The sequence below is a fragment of the Mustela putorius genome, unplaced genomic scaffold (genome assembly GCF_011764305.1).
Source record: "Mustela putorius furo isolate JIRA1106 unplaced genomic scaffold, ASM1176430v1.1 tig00000242_pilon_pilon_pilon, whole genome shotgun sequence".
NCBI lineage: Eukaryota > Metazoa > Chordata > Mammalia > Carnivora > Mustelidae > Mustela > Mustela putorius.
Window position 1 is genome coordinate 13,222,858 of NW_025421325.1, and position 14,257 is coordinate 13,237,114.

At 35.1% G+C, this 14,257-nt stretch overlaps 1 protein-coding gene across 1 annotated transcript in view; it reads right to left on the bottom strand.

Moving 5' to 3' along the window:
- Window positions 1-14,257, bottom strand: part of ABCE1 (ATP binding cassette subfamily E member 1) — a 33,572-nt gene that overhangs the window by 6,106 nt on the left and 13,209 nt on the right. The window contains exons 7-15 of the mRNA XM_045078351.1: window positions 14,112-14,181; window positions 13,770-13,866; window positions 12,808-12,897; window positions 6,543-6,664; window positions 3,503-3,724; window positions 2,258-2,317; window positions 2,096-2,154; window positions 324-434; window positions 105-247 (exon numbers count right to left, since the gene is read on the bottom strand). Of these exons, the coding sequence (XP_044934286.1) occupies window positions 105-247; window positions 324-434; window positions 2,096-2,154; window positions 2,258-2,317; window positions 3,503-3,724; window positions 6,543-6,664; window positions 12,808-12,897; window positions 13,770-13,866; window positions 14,112-14,181 (974 nt within the window). The remainder of the gene's footprint in view (window positions 1-104; window positions 248-323; window positions 435-2,095; window positions 2,155-2,257; window positions 2,318-3,502; window positions 3,725-6,542; window positions 6,665-12,807; window positions 12,898-13,769; window positions 13,867-14,111; window positions 14,182-14,257) is intronic.

Below are 14,257 nucleotides of genomic sequence, written 5' to 3' on the forward strand. Positions count from 1 at the left end.
AATGTTTCCAGTTTTCTGTTACCAACTATTCAAATGCTGTAGTAAGCACTGTTGTATGCCAGTGCACATAATTAAAACTAATACTCTTACTGGCAGGACATTACCGTTTGACAACTCGAGCTGCCATCAATCTTTGCTCAGAATCCAAATACGCAGATGGTTCATCAATTAAATAGACATCAGCAGGCTTGCCCAGACAAAGAGCCAATGCCACTCGCTGCAGTTCACCACCAGATAACGTCTGCACCTATTTGGAGAAGAAGTTTAGCAAACTATGTAGAGACATACAAAGTTTAAAATACAATAAAAATCAGAGTATGTACTTCTTGATCAATGATGTTTTCAATCTGCAGAGGCTTCATCACATCGGTCACGAATTGTGGATGAGTGTAAGCATCTCTTATCTTCTCATGTAGCAACTGTCGAACACTTCCCTGTTTTTAGTGAGAAAAGTATTGAACTTTTATTTCAGTACAGAACTCCTCTGATGATCAATCTAAGCTCCAGAGCCAAAAAAATATATCAATTTGCCACCCACAGATATATTTTTATGCTTATTCATCATCTATAGCATGTTCTGAAATTTTTATGTTAAAAACCCATCATGTCCAATAATTTAAAAAAGCATCTTAAAATCTGAAAGTAGAAAATGATGACTGTTTCAAGAAAGATTATCATTTGAGAATAGGAATAATTCTCAAGGTCAGCATGGGTATCAAGTACCCTCTGGCAATCAGAAAGATAACACAAAATGCCTAACATGATGGGGATGAATCTTAAGATGTCCTGTGCTTGTTGTTTTAGAAGAGGGCTGAGTCTGAGAACTTAGAAGCTAAGCTTATATAAAGTATCAAAAATAAAATTCTTATTGTAAGCTATCTCAAATAGGCCTGACAAAGTGGTACTGAGTACAAGTACCATAGTTCCAATTTCATGGATATACCACACTGTTTACCCATTCATCAGTTAATAGACATTGAGATGATTTTCCACTTTCTGACTATTACGAATAATGCATTTGTGTGCAAATTTTTGTGTTGAGAAAGGTCTTCATTTCTCCTGGGTATGTGTAATTAGGAGTGGAAATGCTGGTTCATATGTAACTCTATGCTAATCATATGAGGAACTGTCAAGTTTTTTTTAAAGTGGCTCTTATACCATAACATCTTGCATTCCCATCAGCAATGCATGAGGTTTCAGTTTATCCATACTTTTACCAATACTTATTACTGTCTTTTTAAGTCATCCTAGGGGGTATGTAGTATCTCACTGTAGTTTTACTTGCACTTTCCTAATAACTGATGGTGCTGAGCATCTTTACATGCTTATTTGGACATTTGTACATTTTCTTTGAAAAAAATGACTATTCATTTTTTGATCCATTTTTAAACTGAGTTCTAACAGTTCTTTATATATTCTGGATATAAGTACCTTATTATTCAATAATTTGCAAGAGTATTCTCTTATCTTGTAGGTGGCCTTTTAGTTTTTTGCTCATGTTATATGCAGCATAAAACACATATTAAATGTCAGGTTTTTGGGGCGCCTGGGTGGCTCAGTGGGTTAAGCCGCTGCCTTCAGCTCAGGTCATGATCTCAGCGTCCTGGGATCGAGTCCCGCATCGGGCTCTCTGCTCAGCAGGGAGCCTGCTTGCCTCTCTCTCTCTCCCTCTCTCTGCCTGCCTCTCTGTCTACTTGTGATCTCTCTCTGTCAAATAAATAAATAAAAATCTTAAAAAAAAAAAAAAAAGTCAGGTTTTTTGTCTGTTTTTTTCTTAAGTAAGCTCTACACCCAACAAGAGGCTTGAAATCATGGCCTCAAGATAAAGACTAACATGTTCTACTGACTGAGCCAGCCAGATGCCCCCACATTAGTAGGTTTTTATTTTGGAAAAAGATGTCAAAGAGATTTTAGAAGCATTTCCTAACACTGGAATCAAGGACTGACATCTTGATGCTACTCTTTAGCCACTTTTGGTAAAACTATACAGAAAATAATCTAAAAAATTTTGATACAGTGAAAGATTAAAACTCTGTGTGTGTGTGTGTGTGTATAAACTTTCCTTTAATAATCAAATAACAGAATTGTTACTCACAGTTGATTTGGGACTGATTTTCTGTGGCTTATAACTGACATTTAGAACCGGCACTTCTCCTGTAAAATAATGCAAATAAAGAAGACACTAAGAATTACCCATATCTTCAAAGTTTCCGATGTGTATGACAGAGTAAAAACAGTCAACAATATACAACAGTACCTCCTTCATCAGGCTTAAGTCTTCCAGCAAGCATTCTGATAAATGTTGTTTTACCAGTACCTGCCAACACAACATACAACAAACAGACTTGAAAAATGGTTCACATTTATAGTAAGTCACTATGTACACTCTTGGGTTTTAATAAGAAATTAGTTTTAAAGATATATAATAACATTACCAAATTCTGAAGGTTATACAGAAAAATACTCAAAACTTTCACGAATCACTTTGAATGTATCAACTGAAACTAAATGGGAAGATATAATAGACTAATAAATCTTATTAATAACCATTTTAATAAATGGTAGATCTATGAAATACAAGTCTTGGGTTAGTTTTTGAAATAATTCTTTAACTAAAATACCAACACACTTTATTGTTAAGGGGTATAGTATTGTTATGATTGAGTTATCCTTTTAAGTCTGTTATATGAAATACTTAGTCAAATGCAAGCCAGTTCAAATTTCCTCCATCAGTTAATGACTGATACATTGCAAAATCCTCCCAGGGAATTTCTAGAGATTTACAAGCTCTAAGTATACAATTAAAATCTTGTGGGGTTTTTTTTTTTTTTAAACTCCTTCGAATCTTGAAAGCAATACAAGACTTTTTGTACTCAAATTCAACTCACAGCTCTATTTATGACAGCAATGTAATACTGAGAATTTAGGTCATAAAACTATTTACAAAGATGAGCCTGAATTTAAAATGAGAGCTCAAATGGAGAAATGTCAAGAAAAAACTAGATTGTTTTTGGATTATCTATTTTGTCCTATCAATTTATACAGAGAAAAACTAGCTTGGTAAAAAAAAAAATCTTATTTTCACCACAGGTTATGAAACAAAATACGTAAAATATAAACTTGATTGAATGACAATATTAAATCGTACAAAATCACAAAATGTGAACTACACTGAAAAATGTATGGGTTGAGCGTAGATCCCAGACCTACAATTGAGTCAGTTTTTCATGAAGTAGCTAAAACTAAGTTACTGGATAAACAGAATAGACTTTCTTTCCTTTTTTTTACTTCTTTTAAAGATTTTATTTATTTGACAGAGATCATAAGCAGGCAGACAGAGAGAGGAAAGCAGGCTCCCTGCTGAGCAGAGAGCCTGATGCAGGGTTCAATTCCAGGACCCCGAGATCACAACCCAAGCCAAAGGCAGAGGCTTAACCCACTGAACCCCCCCAGGCTCCCCACAGAACAGACTTTCAAATAAAGTGAGTTAAGAAAAACTTACCATTTTCCCCCAACATCACCATGATTTCAGAATCTGTAAACTCTCCAGCTACAATTGCTAGCTCAAACTCTCCCATCTTTTTCTTCATTCCAGGATATTTATACATACACATCTTTTTAACTTCTTCTTCATTTGCTGTCTCGGCCACTTTAAAAACAAGTGATGCATCTCTGAATCTCAAGTTTTCTGTCGGAACGTAGCCATCCAAAAAAATGTTTATGCCTGTTGGAGTCAATGACAACAGATTAGTAAAGATTAGTAAAGATCAAGTAAAGACTAGTTTTTCTCCACAGCAAGAAATTATCACATAAAAGCAAAACCCTAGGTTCTCTTGGGAGCAATCTAAGCACAGATTTCAAAATTTTGTGGATTTGTGGTAACATGCAGGGATACCATGGTGTTTTATGTATCTAATGCAAGTTGAAATAACCTATGCATATATATTTGTCTATATACACAAAGCATATCTCTTATGATGTGACTTATGTAAGGTTTTTTTTCCATTAGGTTTTATGCAAAAGAATATGGTGGCATTTCTGCTGTATTTTTAAATCACAACTTCTAATTTCTCTGAAAAAAAAAAATGACAGTTAAAAATGGAATATTTTCAGACATAAAATGATATAATTTGGGGAATAATTCTTTAAATAAAGTTATGAGTATGCATTTTCACATGAGATCTAGATACCACAAACAGAAGTTATAATATATACTGCATTTTTTCAAATTAATTTTGCAGGTTTGTAATATATTTACAAGCTTCATTTAACGAACAGAGTTCATTTAACCTTTTTTTTGGCTTCACTGTACAAAAATAAACACTTTTTTTTCCTAAAGCTTTTATTTATTTATTTGACAAAGAGATCACAAGTAGGCAGAGAGAGAGAGAGAGGGGGAGCAGGCTCCCTGCTGATCCCAGGGCCCTGAGATCATGACCTGAGCCAAAGGCAGAAGCTCAACCCACTGAGCCACCTAGGCACCCCAACACTATTATTTAAACATCTTTTAGTAAAAGAAAGAAAACATACTATACATGAGGATCCCTCCAAACTGTTAAGATCCACAACGGCAGACACAGAAATGAAAAAGTGGGTTATTTGGGAAAATGAAAAGATCTGTTTTCACTGTTTCCTATATTTAAGATAATAAGAGAAAGACAGTAGCTCAAGCCTGGAAGATCTTGAAAGAAAGCCTAGGCGGTTACTCATATCCTCTAGAATTGAGAGCCATTATCAGGGGGGTCTACAGCCTCAGCCTAGAACACAGGTATTCCAGTATTTGCTGAAAGAACGAATGAAAGATCTTGCCAAAAGTCAGAGTGGTTTTTTTTTTTATCTTAAAACTAAAGATTATAAATGTGAGGATAAAAAAATTAAAACCAAAAATTAAATAGGAATATAAATTTGAAGGAAATCTTAGTGGCCACTTAATCCAGATACTTAATTTATCAGATAAGGGAACAGAGGCTCAGAAAAGTGTGACTGTGCAAAAAAACATCAACAAACCAGCCTTTCCATTTCCACTGCAATGTCTATCTTGTCAATTTAAGACAGTTCAAGCTATAACTGCCTTTACAGTTATACAGTTCAGAGAAAGCTTTTACACACATATATATGGCATCAATTTCAGTATTCACAGAAAGCAGAAAATAAGTTCTAATTTACTTGGATTGTTTTAACAGATGGGGAACTTCAAAAACTTCACCAGGAACCATTTCCTAAAATGGTATAGCTTTTAGACACGGCATTTATAACCAGAATTGTGAAGAGTGAATGCCACCTGCTTATGTCATTATCAACACAATTCTAGACCTACTCCATGGTGTAGAGTCGGTACTCAATAAGTACTTGCTAAATTGAGCAGAATAAAAAATTAATAACTTTTTAATATCAGTTGTGAGATTGCCCAGTTTTCTTTCCAGTAGTCTATCTCTTAAGACAGACTACTGGAAAGAAAACTGGGCAATCTCACAACTTTTTCCTTAACATATGCATATATTTATATCAAATGTACACATAGATAAGTGACAGCAATTCCTTCATCTTATCTTAATCTAAAAACTTTATGTACTTTTTATAAACTAAAAAGCTACCACTACCTTTTTATGCAAAGTGCATGTTATAATATAAATTCCTTTTTTCCAAAGTTTCTTAGGTATCTCAAAAGTTATCTCTTTGAAGAGATCACTTTAAAAAAAAAGAAAGAGCCTGCTCAACCTAAAGACTACATGAGTAATTCCTCTTGTAAAATATGGTATTTTTTCGAAGTATGACATAGGTAGTCCATTTGGGTGTTCCTAATTATTCTAGACTGACAGCTGAAGGCACACCTAAGAAAGATGAAATATAAAGTAAAAGAGGAAGAAGAAATCAGTGGAAGGAAATGGCAAAGAAATTAAAAGGAAAAAGGCATACTAGGTAGAGAATGCACTGACATTTGTTTCAGGGGATACTGAGTAGTAGGTTAGTTTTTACTTTTGCCTAACTTGATTAGGTAGAGAAGAGATATGGAAAAGAGAGGCCAGACAGTCCCTCTTTCTTGAAAGTAGAAAGAATAAATAAAACTATACTTACGAAGCTATTTTACTATCTTATTTTAAGAATACTTACTAAACTACCTTATTAGGCCTTTTACAAACTTAAGATACAGATTACAGATAAATTTGAAACATGAAAACAAGATGAGCACTAAATAAATTTTAAGTTTCACTACTGGTATCGGGCTTTCGAAGATAAAGATGACAAATACCACAATGAAGCTGTAGAAGCCAAAATATAATAACTTTTAAGACTGCAAAGAGTGAAACTGAGAAAACATTTCTACCCCCTGACAGAAAATTCTCCAAAATGAAATGTTGTGAATAATAACTAATGGCTGCAACCTCATATATATACATTCTGTTGAGTGATTAAATTCCATTAAGACTGAAGTCTGGGATAAATATTAGAGTAACATATAACTACTTAATATCAACAATAATACATTTTCTAAGCATTAGAGTTAAAGAATACAGCATTGTGGAAATAGTTTTTCAAGTTACCTTCTCTTACACTAAAAGGCATAGTGACAACACCATAAGCACTTGGTACGCCATATAAACAGCAGATGAAGTCAGAGAGATAGTCTAATACACTTAGATCATGCTCCACCACAATGATATATCTGCAAATCAATATAAATTTTTATTTTTAAATGTAACATAACATATAATGAAATTAAAATTATATTTAATTACATTTAAATTCTTAGAACAGTATAAATGTCAGGAAAACAGACATGTTAAAAAAAATTAAATGCAGAGACCATATTAAGTAAAGCCTTAAAACATTTTCTTTAAAATAAGACTCATTATCAGCCTTCTGTTTTAAATTATTTTCCTAAACTAAAAGGAAGGGGAAAAAAAATAATAGGAAACAATTTATGGATACATGAAATAAATGTGTTTCGCCAATAAAGAACACATTTTTAAATAAACTTTAGCAAGCCGAAACAATTACAATAGACTTAAATCTGATGTAGCCTAAACTCTTGACTATGCTATTCGTCTTACCGATTAAGCCCTTCTAGTTGTCCTGTCCCACATGCTAGCTGCATTAGGAGATGCAGAGAACAGGATGACAGAAAGCTTAACTGGAGAATTTTCAAATTAGTTGGGAAAAACAAGGGATAGACACAAAACATTACCAAAAAAAGTATACACCCAAGCATGTTCTCTAGATACAAAGTCTAGTGAAGGTCGGAAAGGAAAAAGGTGTATACTGCAGGCCTATGTAAGTGGGATGGGATAGGATGTGACTTTTGAAGTGGTAGGGAACAGTACTGCTAGTGTACAAACTATCAGGCAAATAAAAGTCATGACACTTTTATGCAGCATTTTATTCCTATTTGAGTTAGTTTAAAATGTTAAAAAAGCAATGTCCTACATACATCTCAAATTCCAACTTGTTTCCTACACAAGTAAAAATTTTCCACATTTGCATTAATTGAGTCATTACTCCTGTTTTTAAAAAAAAAGCACTAATTTTATTCCCAATGATAAACTGTTTAAATTCTCAAGTCTGTCAACTCTTTCTCAACAATGTCTCATGTATTATGTATTCATTTTGTTCCTTTCTTTTTCTGCCTAAACCCTTGCTCAGGCTCTCAAATCAATATTGCTATGGACTTTTAACAAACCTCATTTTTTTCAGGTTCCCAGATATGGCTCTCAGTTGCAAATAAAACAAATTAACATACTAAGACTTTCTTTCAAGAGTTTCCAAAACTTCAGGTACTACTTCTTAGTATTAGGCACACTAAAAAATGGATCTTTGTTTACGGAATAATCTACTTTTCCATTTCTGTGTGTCTAAGGACTGTTTCTTATCGTAAATGGTCTTCTGTTTAAATCTTCACCTGCTGAAATCTTACTCAACCCTGTAAGGTCCATCACAATTCTACCTACTGTATAACCTCCTAATATGCAAATGAGCTTTCCGCAACTCTTGAAACTTTCTCACTCTGAACTGTTATTTGGATTTTACTATTTTTGAGTATTTCTACAACTTGTTCCTAAATTTTATGAAGTGAGACTACATAGTATATTTTAGTACCTCTATGATTTTTAGTCTTGTGATATGTACCAAAGTGATGTTTAATAAAGTTACTGAATGACGAAGAACTTGGATTTATGCTAAATTGGCAATGGGGGAAAATGTTCAGTTCTTTTTTTTTTTTTTTTTAAGATTTTATGTATTTATTTGTCAGAAAAAGAGAGGGAGAGCGAGCGAGAAAGAGCGTGAGAGTGCATAAGCAGGCAGAGTGGCAGGCAGAGGAGGAGAGAAGCAGGCTTCCTGCTGGGCAAGGAGCCCGATGAGGGACTTGATCCTGGTACCCTGGGATCATGACCTGAGCCAAAGGCAGCGGCTTAACCAACTGAGCCACCCAGGCATCCCAAATGTTCAGTTCTTAAATAGAATTGTCCAGTAGAACTTCCTATGGTTATGAAATGTTCTAGTGTTGTTTGACTGAGGGAATGAATTTTTAATTTCAATTAAAATTAAAATGGCAACATATGGCTAGAAGATGCAGCACAGGTGTAGAATAAGAGAATAAGAAAAAAGCATCATTTTAGATTAATATGGCAAGAAGAAAGAACCACAGACTTTTTAAAGGAAGCTATCATAGCAGTATAGGTATCAGGTGGTAAAAAGAATGAAAAAAAAAATGGACAAATTTAATTATGAAAAGAAAATATTAAAAGGAAATGTCTTCGGGGTGCTGGGTGGCTCAGTTGGTTAAGCGTCAGCCTTCAGCTCATGTCATGATCCCAGGGTCCTGGGACCGAGCCTGGCAGCTGACTCCCAGCTCAGCGGAGAGTCTACTTCCTTTCCCACTCCCCACTCGCCCTGCTTGTACTCTCTTTCTCTCTGTCAAATAAATAGGTAAGTAAAAAAAAAAAAAAAAAAAAAAGGAAAGAAATCGTGATAGATTAAAGAAGCATCAATAAAAAGGGCAAATCACACAAGTGAGCCAATACTCACCCTAGATTGGTATCTTTGTTGGCAATGTTGGCAATGTTCCGTTATTTGGAATAACTGTCTACATTTTACCATTAAAATTTCACAACTCAGTTTAAGGCAGCATAGTATCGTATAGAGGCTTTTAATTTGCATTGAAAAGAAAAAAACTAGGTCAAAGCTTCTGATATCGCTACCTTTAAGTGGAACTTACAGAGAGGTCAAAAATGTAAAAAAGATTTAAGTGAGCCACTCCATTTTCTGAGGGTTTGGAAAGAAAACAAATCTGCAGCATAGAGAATCTAAGCTGTGAAATTCCTACAATTAATTTTGGGTCACATGTTGGTTTTTAATTTTACCAAAGATGTTCTCGGAGGTCAAATGCTAAAAAATCCTGTGTAGTAGTGTCCTTTCTCCAATTTCTCCAATCCATGCTCTATTTCTTGTTTTAAGGATATGATCTCTGAAATCTTTTTATAGCATTAAGACTTTGCCTTGACATGTCAAAGAATTTCAGGATGCATATATTTGTCATTTTTTTTTCATGAATCTATCACGAAGAGATTTTTTTTTTTTTTAAGATTTTATTTATTTGTCAGAGAGAGCGAGCGAGAGTGAGCACAGGCAGACAGAGTAGAAGGCAGAGTCAGACGGAGAAGCAGGCTCCCTGCGGAGCAAGGAGCCCGATATGGGACTCGATCCCAGGACGCTGGGATCATGACCTGAGCCGAAGGCAGCTGCTTAACCAACTGAGCCACCCAGGCGTCCCACGAAGAGATTATTTTAACCCTTTATCTATAAATAACATCCAAGACAGCTGTGAAAAAAAATGTTTAACTCAATCATTCTCTTCACTTAGTCAATCTAATTTGTTTTGACATGTTAGCCTATTACAATTATGGCTAGCACCCTCTAAAAATACAGCACTGAAAATGCCTTAACACATATTTTTTTAAAGATTTTATTAATTTATTTGAGAGACAGAACACATATGAGCAGGGATAGGGACAGAGGGGGAGAATCCCAAGCAGACTCTGCTAAGCATGGAGCCTGATGCAGTCCCACGACCCTGAGATCATGACCTGAGCCAAAACCAAGAGTCAGACGTTTAATCGACTGAGCCACCCAGCTGCTCCCTGAACATTTACATATTAAGATATATGTCACCTGGATGTAAATCACTTTCCTTTCAGTTCTTTTTATTATGGTTAGGATGTTATGTGATATTTAAAAGAAAATTATGTGTGAAAAGAGGTATTATTCAAGATTTTCATAATAAAGGGACATAAAAGTATTTTATAAAAAGGGGCTAGGGTTGAGAATCACCGATTTTACTGCCTGTATATTCTTTTTTCTTTTTTAAAGATTTTATTTATTTATCTGACAGAGATCACAGGTAGGCAGAGAGAGAGAGGAAGGGAAGCAGGCTCCCCACTGAGCAGAGAGCCCGATGTGGGGCTAGATCCAAGGACCCTGGGATCATGACCCGAGCCGAAGGTAGAAGCTTTAACCCACTGAGCCACCCAGGTGCCCCTGTATATTCTTTTCTTTATCAATTGTTAAGTGTTTGAATACTAGGACTTACATGTTATATTCTTATATTCCTCAAAGAATCTATCATAATGTCCAGGCCTACATATAAAGTATAAATTACAGCTACTATTTGGCACAACTAACACTCTCTTTATCACTGATAAATTTTAAGTTTCATTTCAAAGTATGTATGGGGATCATTTGTACCTTTAGCCATGACCTTGCTATGGCTTAATTTTTCAGACTCCTATTAAAATATATGTAAACAGTCTTCTCATTCCATTCTCTAAACCTCCCTTCTGAACTACATCAGAGTTCAATCCCATTCTCAATCTGCTGCATTCTGAACTTGCACAGATCAACTTTTTAGTTTCTAATGATCTTTTCTGCTGTTCCTAACCTGTCTGAGCTGTCCAATGAGTTGTCTTTTTTTTTAAGATTTTATTTATTTGAGAGAGAGACACACACAGGGAGAGCAGAACATAAGCAGAGGGAGAAGCAGGCTTCCTGTCAAGCAGGGAGCCCAATGTGGGGCTTGATCCTATGACCCTGGGATCATGGCCTGAGCTGAAGGCAGCTGCTTAACAACTGAGCCACCCAGGTACCCCTGTCCAGTGAGTTTTTAATATCACAGTTGTACTTCCAACTTCTAAATCTGTTTGAGTTTTTTGAACATTTACTTATTTCCTTTTTGTGATACCATATTTTAGTGATTTTATATCCTTTTATATTTTAAATACTGTTTTATAGTTTCTTTGAGAATATCACCTGAGACATTCCTGAAGGTCTAATCCTATTGTCTGTTTTGTCTACCAATTAATTTTCAGATGGTTTCCTATTATTAGGATCACAAGTCTTTTCTTGTAGAAACCCTGGATGACTAGGATTGAGGGCACATCCCTACAATGTGGTTTTATACTTGCTTCTGCTAAGTATCCACAAGAGTAAAGATTCTAGGATGCTCTTTCTATGTTACTTTCTTACTATGAAGAGTTTAAACTCCCCTGATTATATAAATTTTAATTCCATAACCATGTGAACTGCTGGTCAATGAATATATTTGAAGGGGAGACACCCCTCCACTCTCAATGAGCTCAGTGAGTGAGATAGGCTTCCGTGACATCTTCATGTGCTTGTGTTTTGCTGACAAAGCAGTTTTTTTTTTTTTTAAAGATTTTATTTATTTATTTGACAGACAGAGATTACAAGTAGGCAAAGAGGCAGGCAGAGAGAGAGAGGAGGAAGAAGGCTTCCTGCTGAGCAGAGAGCCCAATGTGGGGCTCAATCCCAGGACCCTGGGATCATGACCTGAGCCAAAGGCAGAAGCTAACCCACTGAGCCACCCAGGCGCCCCGATAAAGCAGTTCTTCGAAAGTCCTGGCATTTTATATGTGACAATCTAATATAAAGGCTTTGTTTCCTATTCTTGAGTGGTTGCTAATTACATTAATTACAACAGAGGCTATTAATGTTATTACAGATAGGCAACATTCCTCAAGAAACCTATATCTTGGTCTCTTCTCTTTAACTTCATTCTCTCTTTGGTTTTGACCCTAGGGATTTCTCCTGCTTTCTTATATTGGCTGTGTGTTACATCAGTCACTGAGAGAAAGAGGCATACATTCTTTTTCTACACAGAAAAAGATCTGTGGGTTTTGTCAACAGCTTTGCCATGTTGTAAATCTGTAAACCTACAACAGATAACTACCATTTCTGACATTAAACTTCTTCATTTACAAAATGGGAATACCACCTAAGAGTCTAACACACAAGACTACTATGAGGCTCAAAGGAGAGAATGCATTTCTCTCTGCAGAAATTCTGCAGTTTACAGAAATACCCCATAAACCAAAGGTGTTGTGATTATTTAACAGGTTAAGAACCCTTTGGAGTTCAGTAAGACCTAAAACAACCAGAGTTACTCTGGTGATCCTTATAATGTTCTAAATTTTGTGTGTTTGAGTGACTTAATCCATTTGAGGATCTGGTAAAAGCTAATGATTTGCCTCCTAGAAATACATACATGGACACCAGAACTTTCATACCATTTCAGTGTATCCCTAGGCTACCTGGAGACAGGCATAGTAGTAAATAAATCTAGCATTAAGACCCTCTGTTCTAGATAAAAGAAGGTAATTTCAAGTGGTAGCTCTAAATAACTGAAAGAGAAAACATACAAATGTATATGACACTGATGATCTCACTGATGATCTTCAGAAAACTGTATAACTCCCTAATTAAAATAATATAGACATATATCAAATCTGTACTTACCTATCTGGATTTATTAGTGATCGTATAGTGATAGCAGCCTTTAAACGCTGCTTGACATCTAGGTAACTAGAAGGTTCATCAAACATGAAACTATGGAAAAGAAAAGCAAATATAGTAATTTGCAAGACAAATATAATGCTCTCTTACATGCCTATTTTAAATCCCTGTAATATAGTTTCTGATTAACAACAATCCCCTCTTACACTAATGAGGAGTCCACTGCATAAGGGTAAGAACTTCTGTACTCTGTTCAGAAGTAAAAAGATGAAAAAAAATTATGAAAGCAGGGCTGCATATCAAGCTGAGGAGAGTGCTTAGGATAACTTAAAAATTATTATCTCTTCATGAAAAATATTCTGATATAGTCTGAAGTAATTCAGACAGGTTTCTCTTGATGAGCTGAAGTCAGATGCATTAAAAAAAAGTAAAGTTTTTGAAAAGCAGGGCACCACAGAGAATTATAGAATACTCTGGGGAAAAGAAGGACTCTGCATTGGATGCCAGAGCAGAAATGTGGAAAAAGATGGGAGCAAAAAATATCTCGGAGAAGAGGCGTACCGGAAAGTAGGAAGGAAACGTCTTCCTTTTTTTCTCTCACATGGCATTCCACTCTTTTAGGGTAACTTAAAAGACCTCATATTCTACTTGAGATTATTAAAAAAAAAAAAAAAATCCTTTCATGTATAGAGTTTAAATAATAAGCAACTAGTTATATTTAAAAAGTGCTGCAATCCATAAGTTGTAAAGTACTCATCTTAAATAAATGAGTTATTGTCCCCTTGCGGGAAAAACAGGAATGGGCGGGCAACTGATGCATTAACTGTTACAATATCCTATCTCAAAAGGAGAACCTGAAATACTATTCTGTTAATTTCTCTCAAAAGCACTGTTTTATTAGCAGTATCACAAATAAAAACTCTAAAATAAGGATTAAGATATACAAAAGGTATAAAGCAACCTACATATCAGCTTTCTGTATGCAAACGACAGCACACGCAAATCTCTGCAACTCTCCTCCTGAAAGGTCTTCAACATTTCGTTCTTTTAGATGGGTTAAATCTACAAAGAACATAGCATTGTGTTCAATGTTGAAGTTTTATTTTACCTCTTCTTGGCAAAACGTATACTATACATCATTCTGGGTGTGAATGATGTCTCAGTTGTAAACTGCGTTAACACAGAATGTAAATATGAAAATTACTAAAAAATTTTCCCATTAATTTCAGCAATCCATATAAAAGATATCTGTCTTTATGAGGTAAGTTCAGGGCCTATTAAAACATATACACAAAATAAACACTTACCAAGCTGCTGACATACAATTGCTTGTGTCTTTGTTTCATCCTTTCGGTCCAAAATAGACCCCACTGTCCCCTGTCACAATATACCGGAAATAGTTAACTACTTTTCTTCAATATTCAAATGAGTTACTAAGTAAAACAAGTTTAGT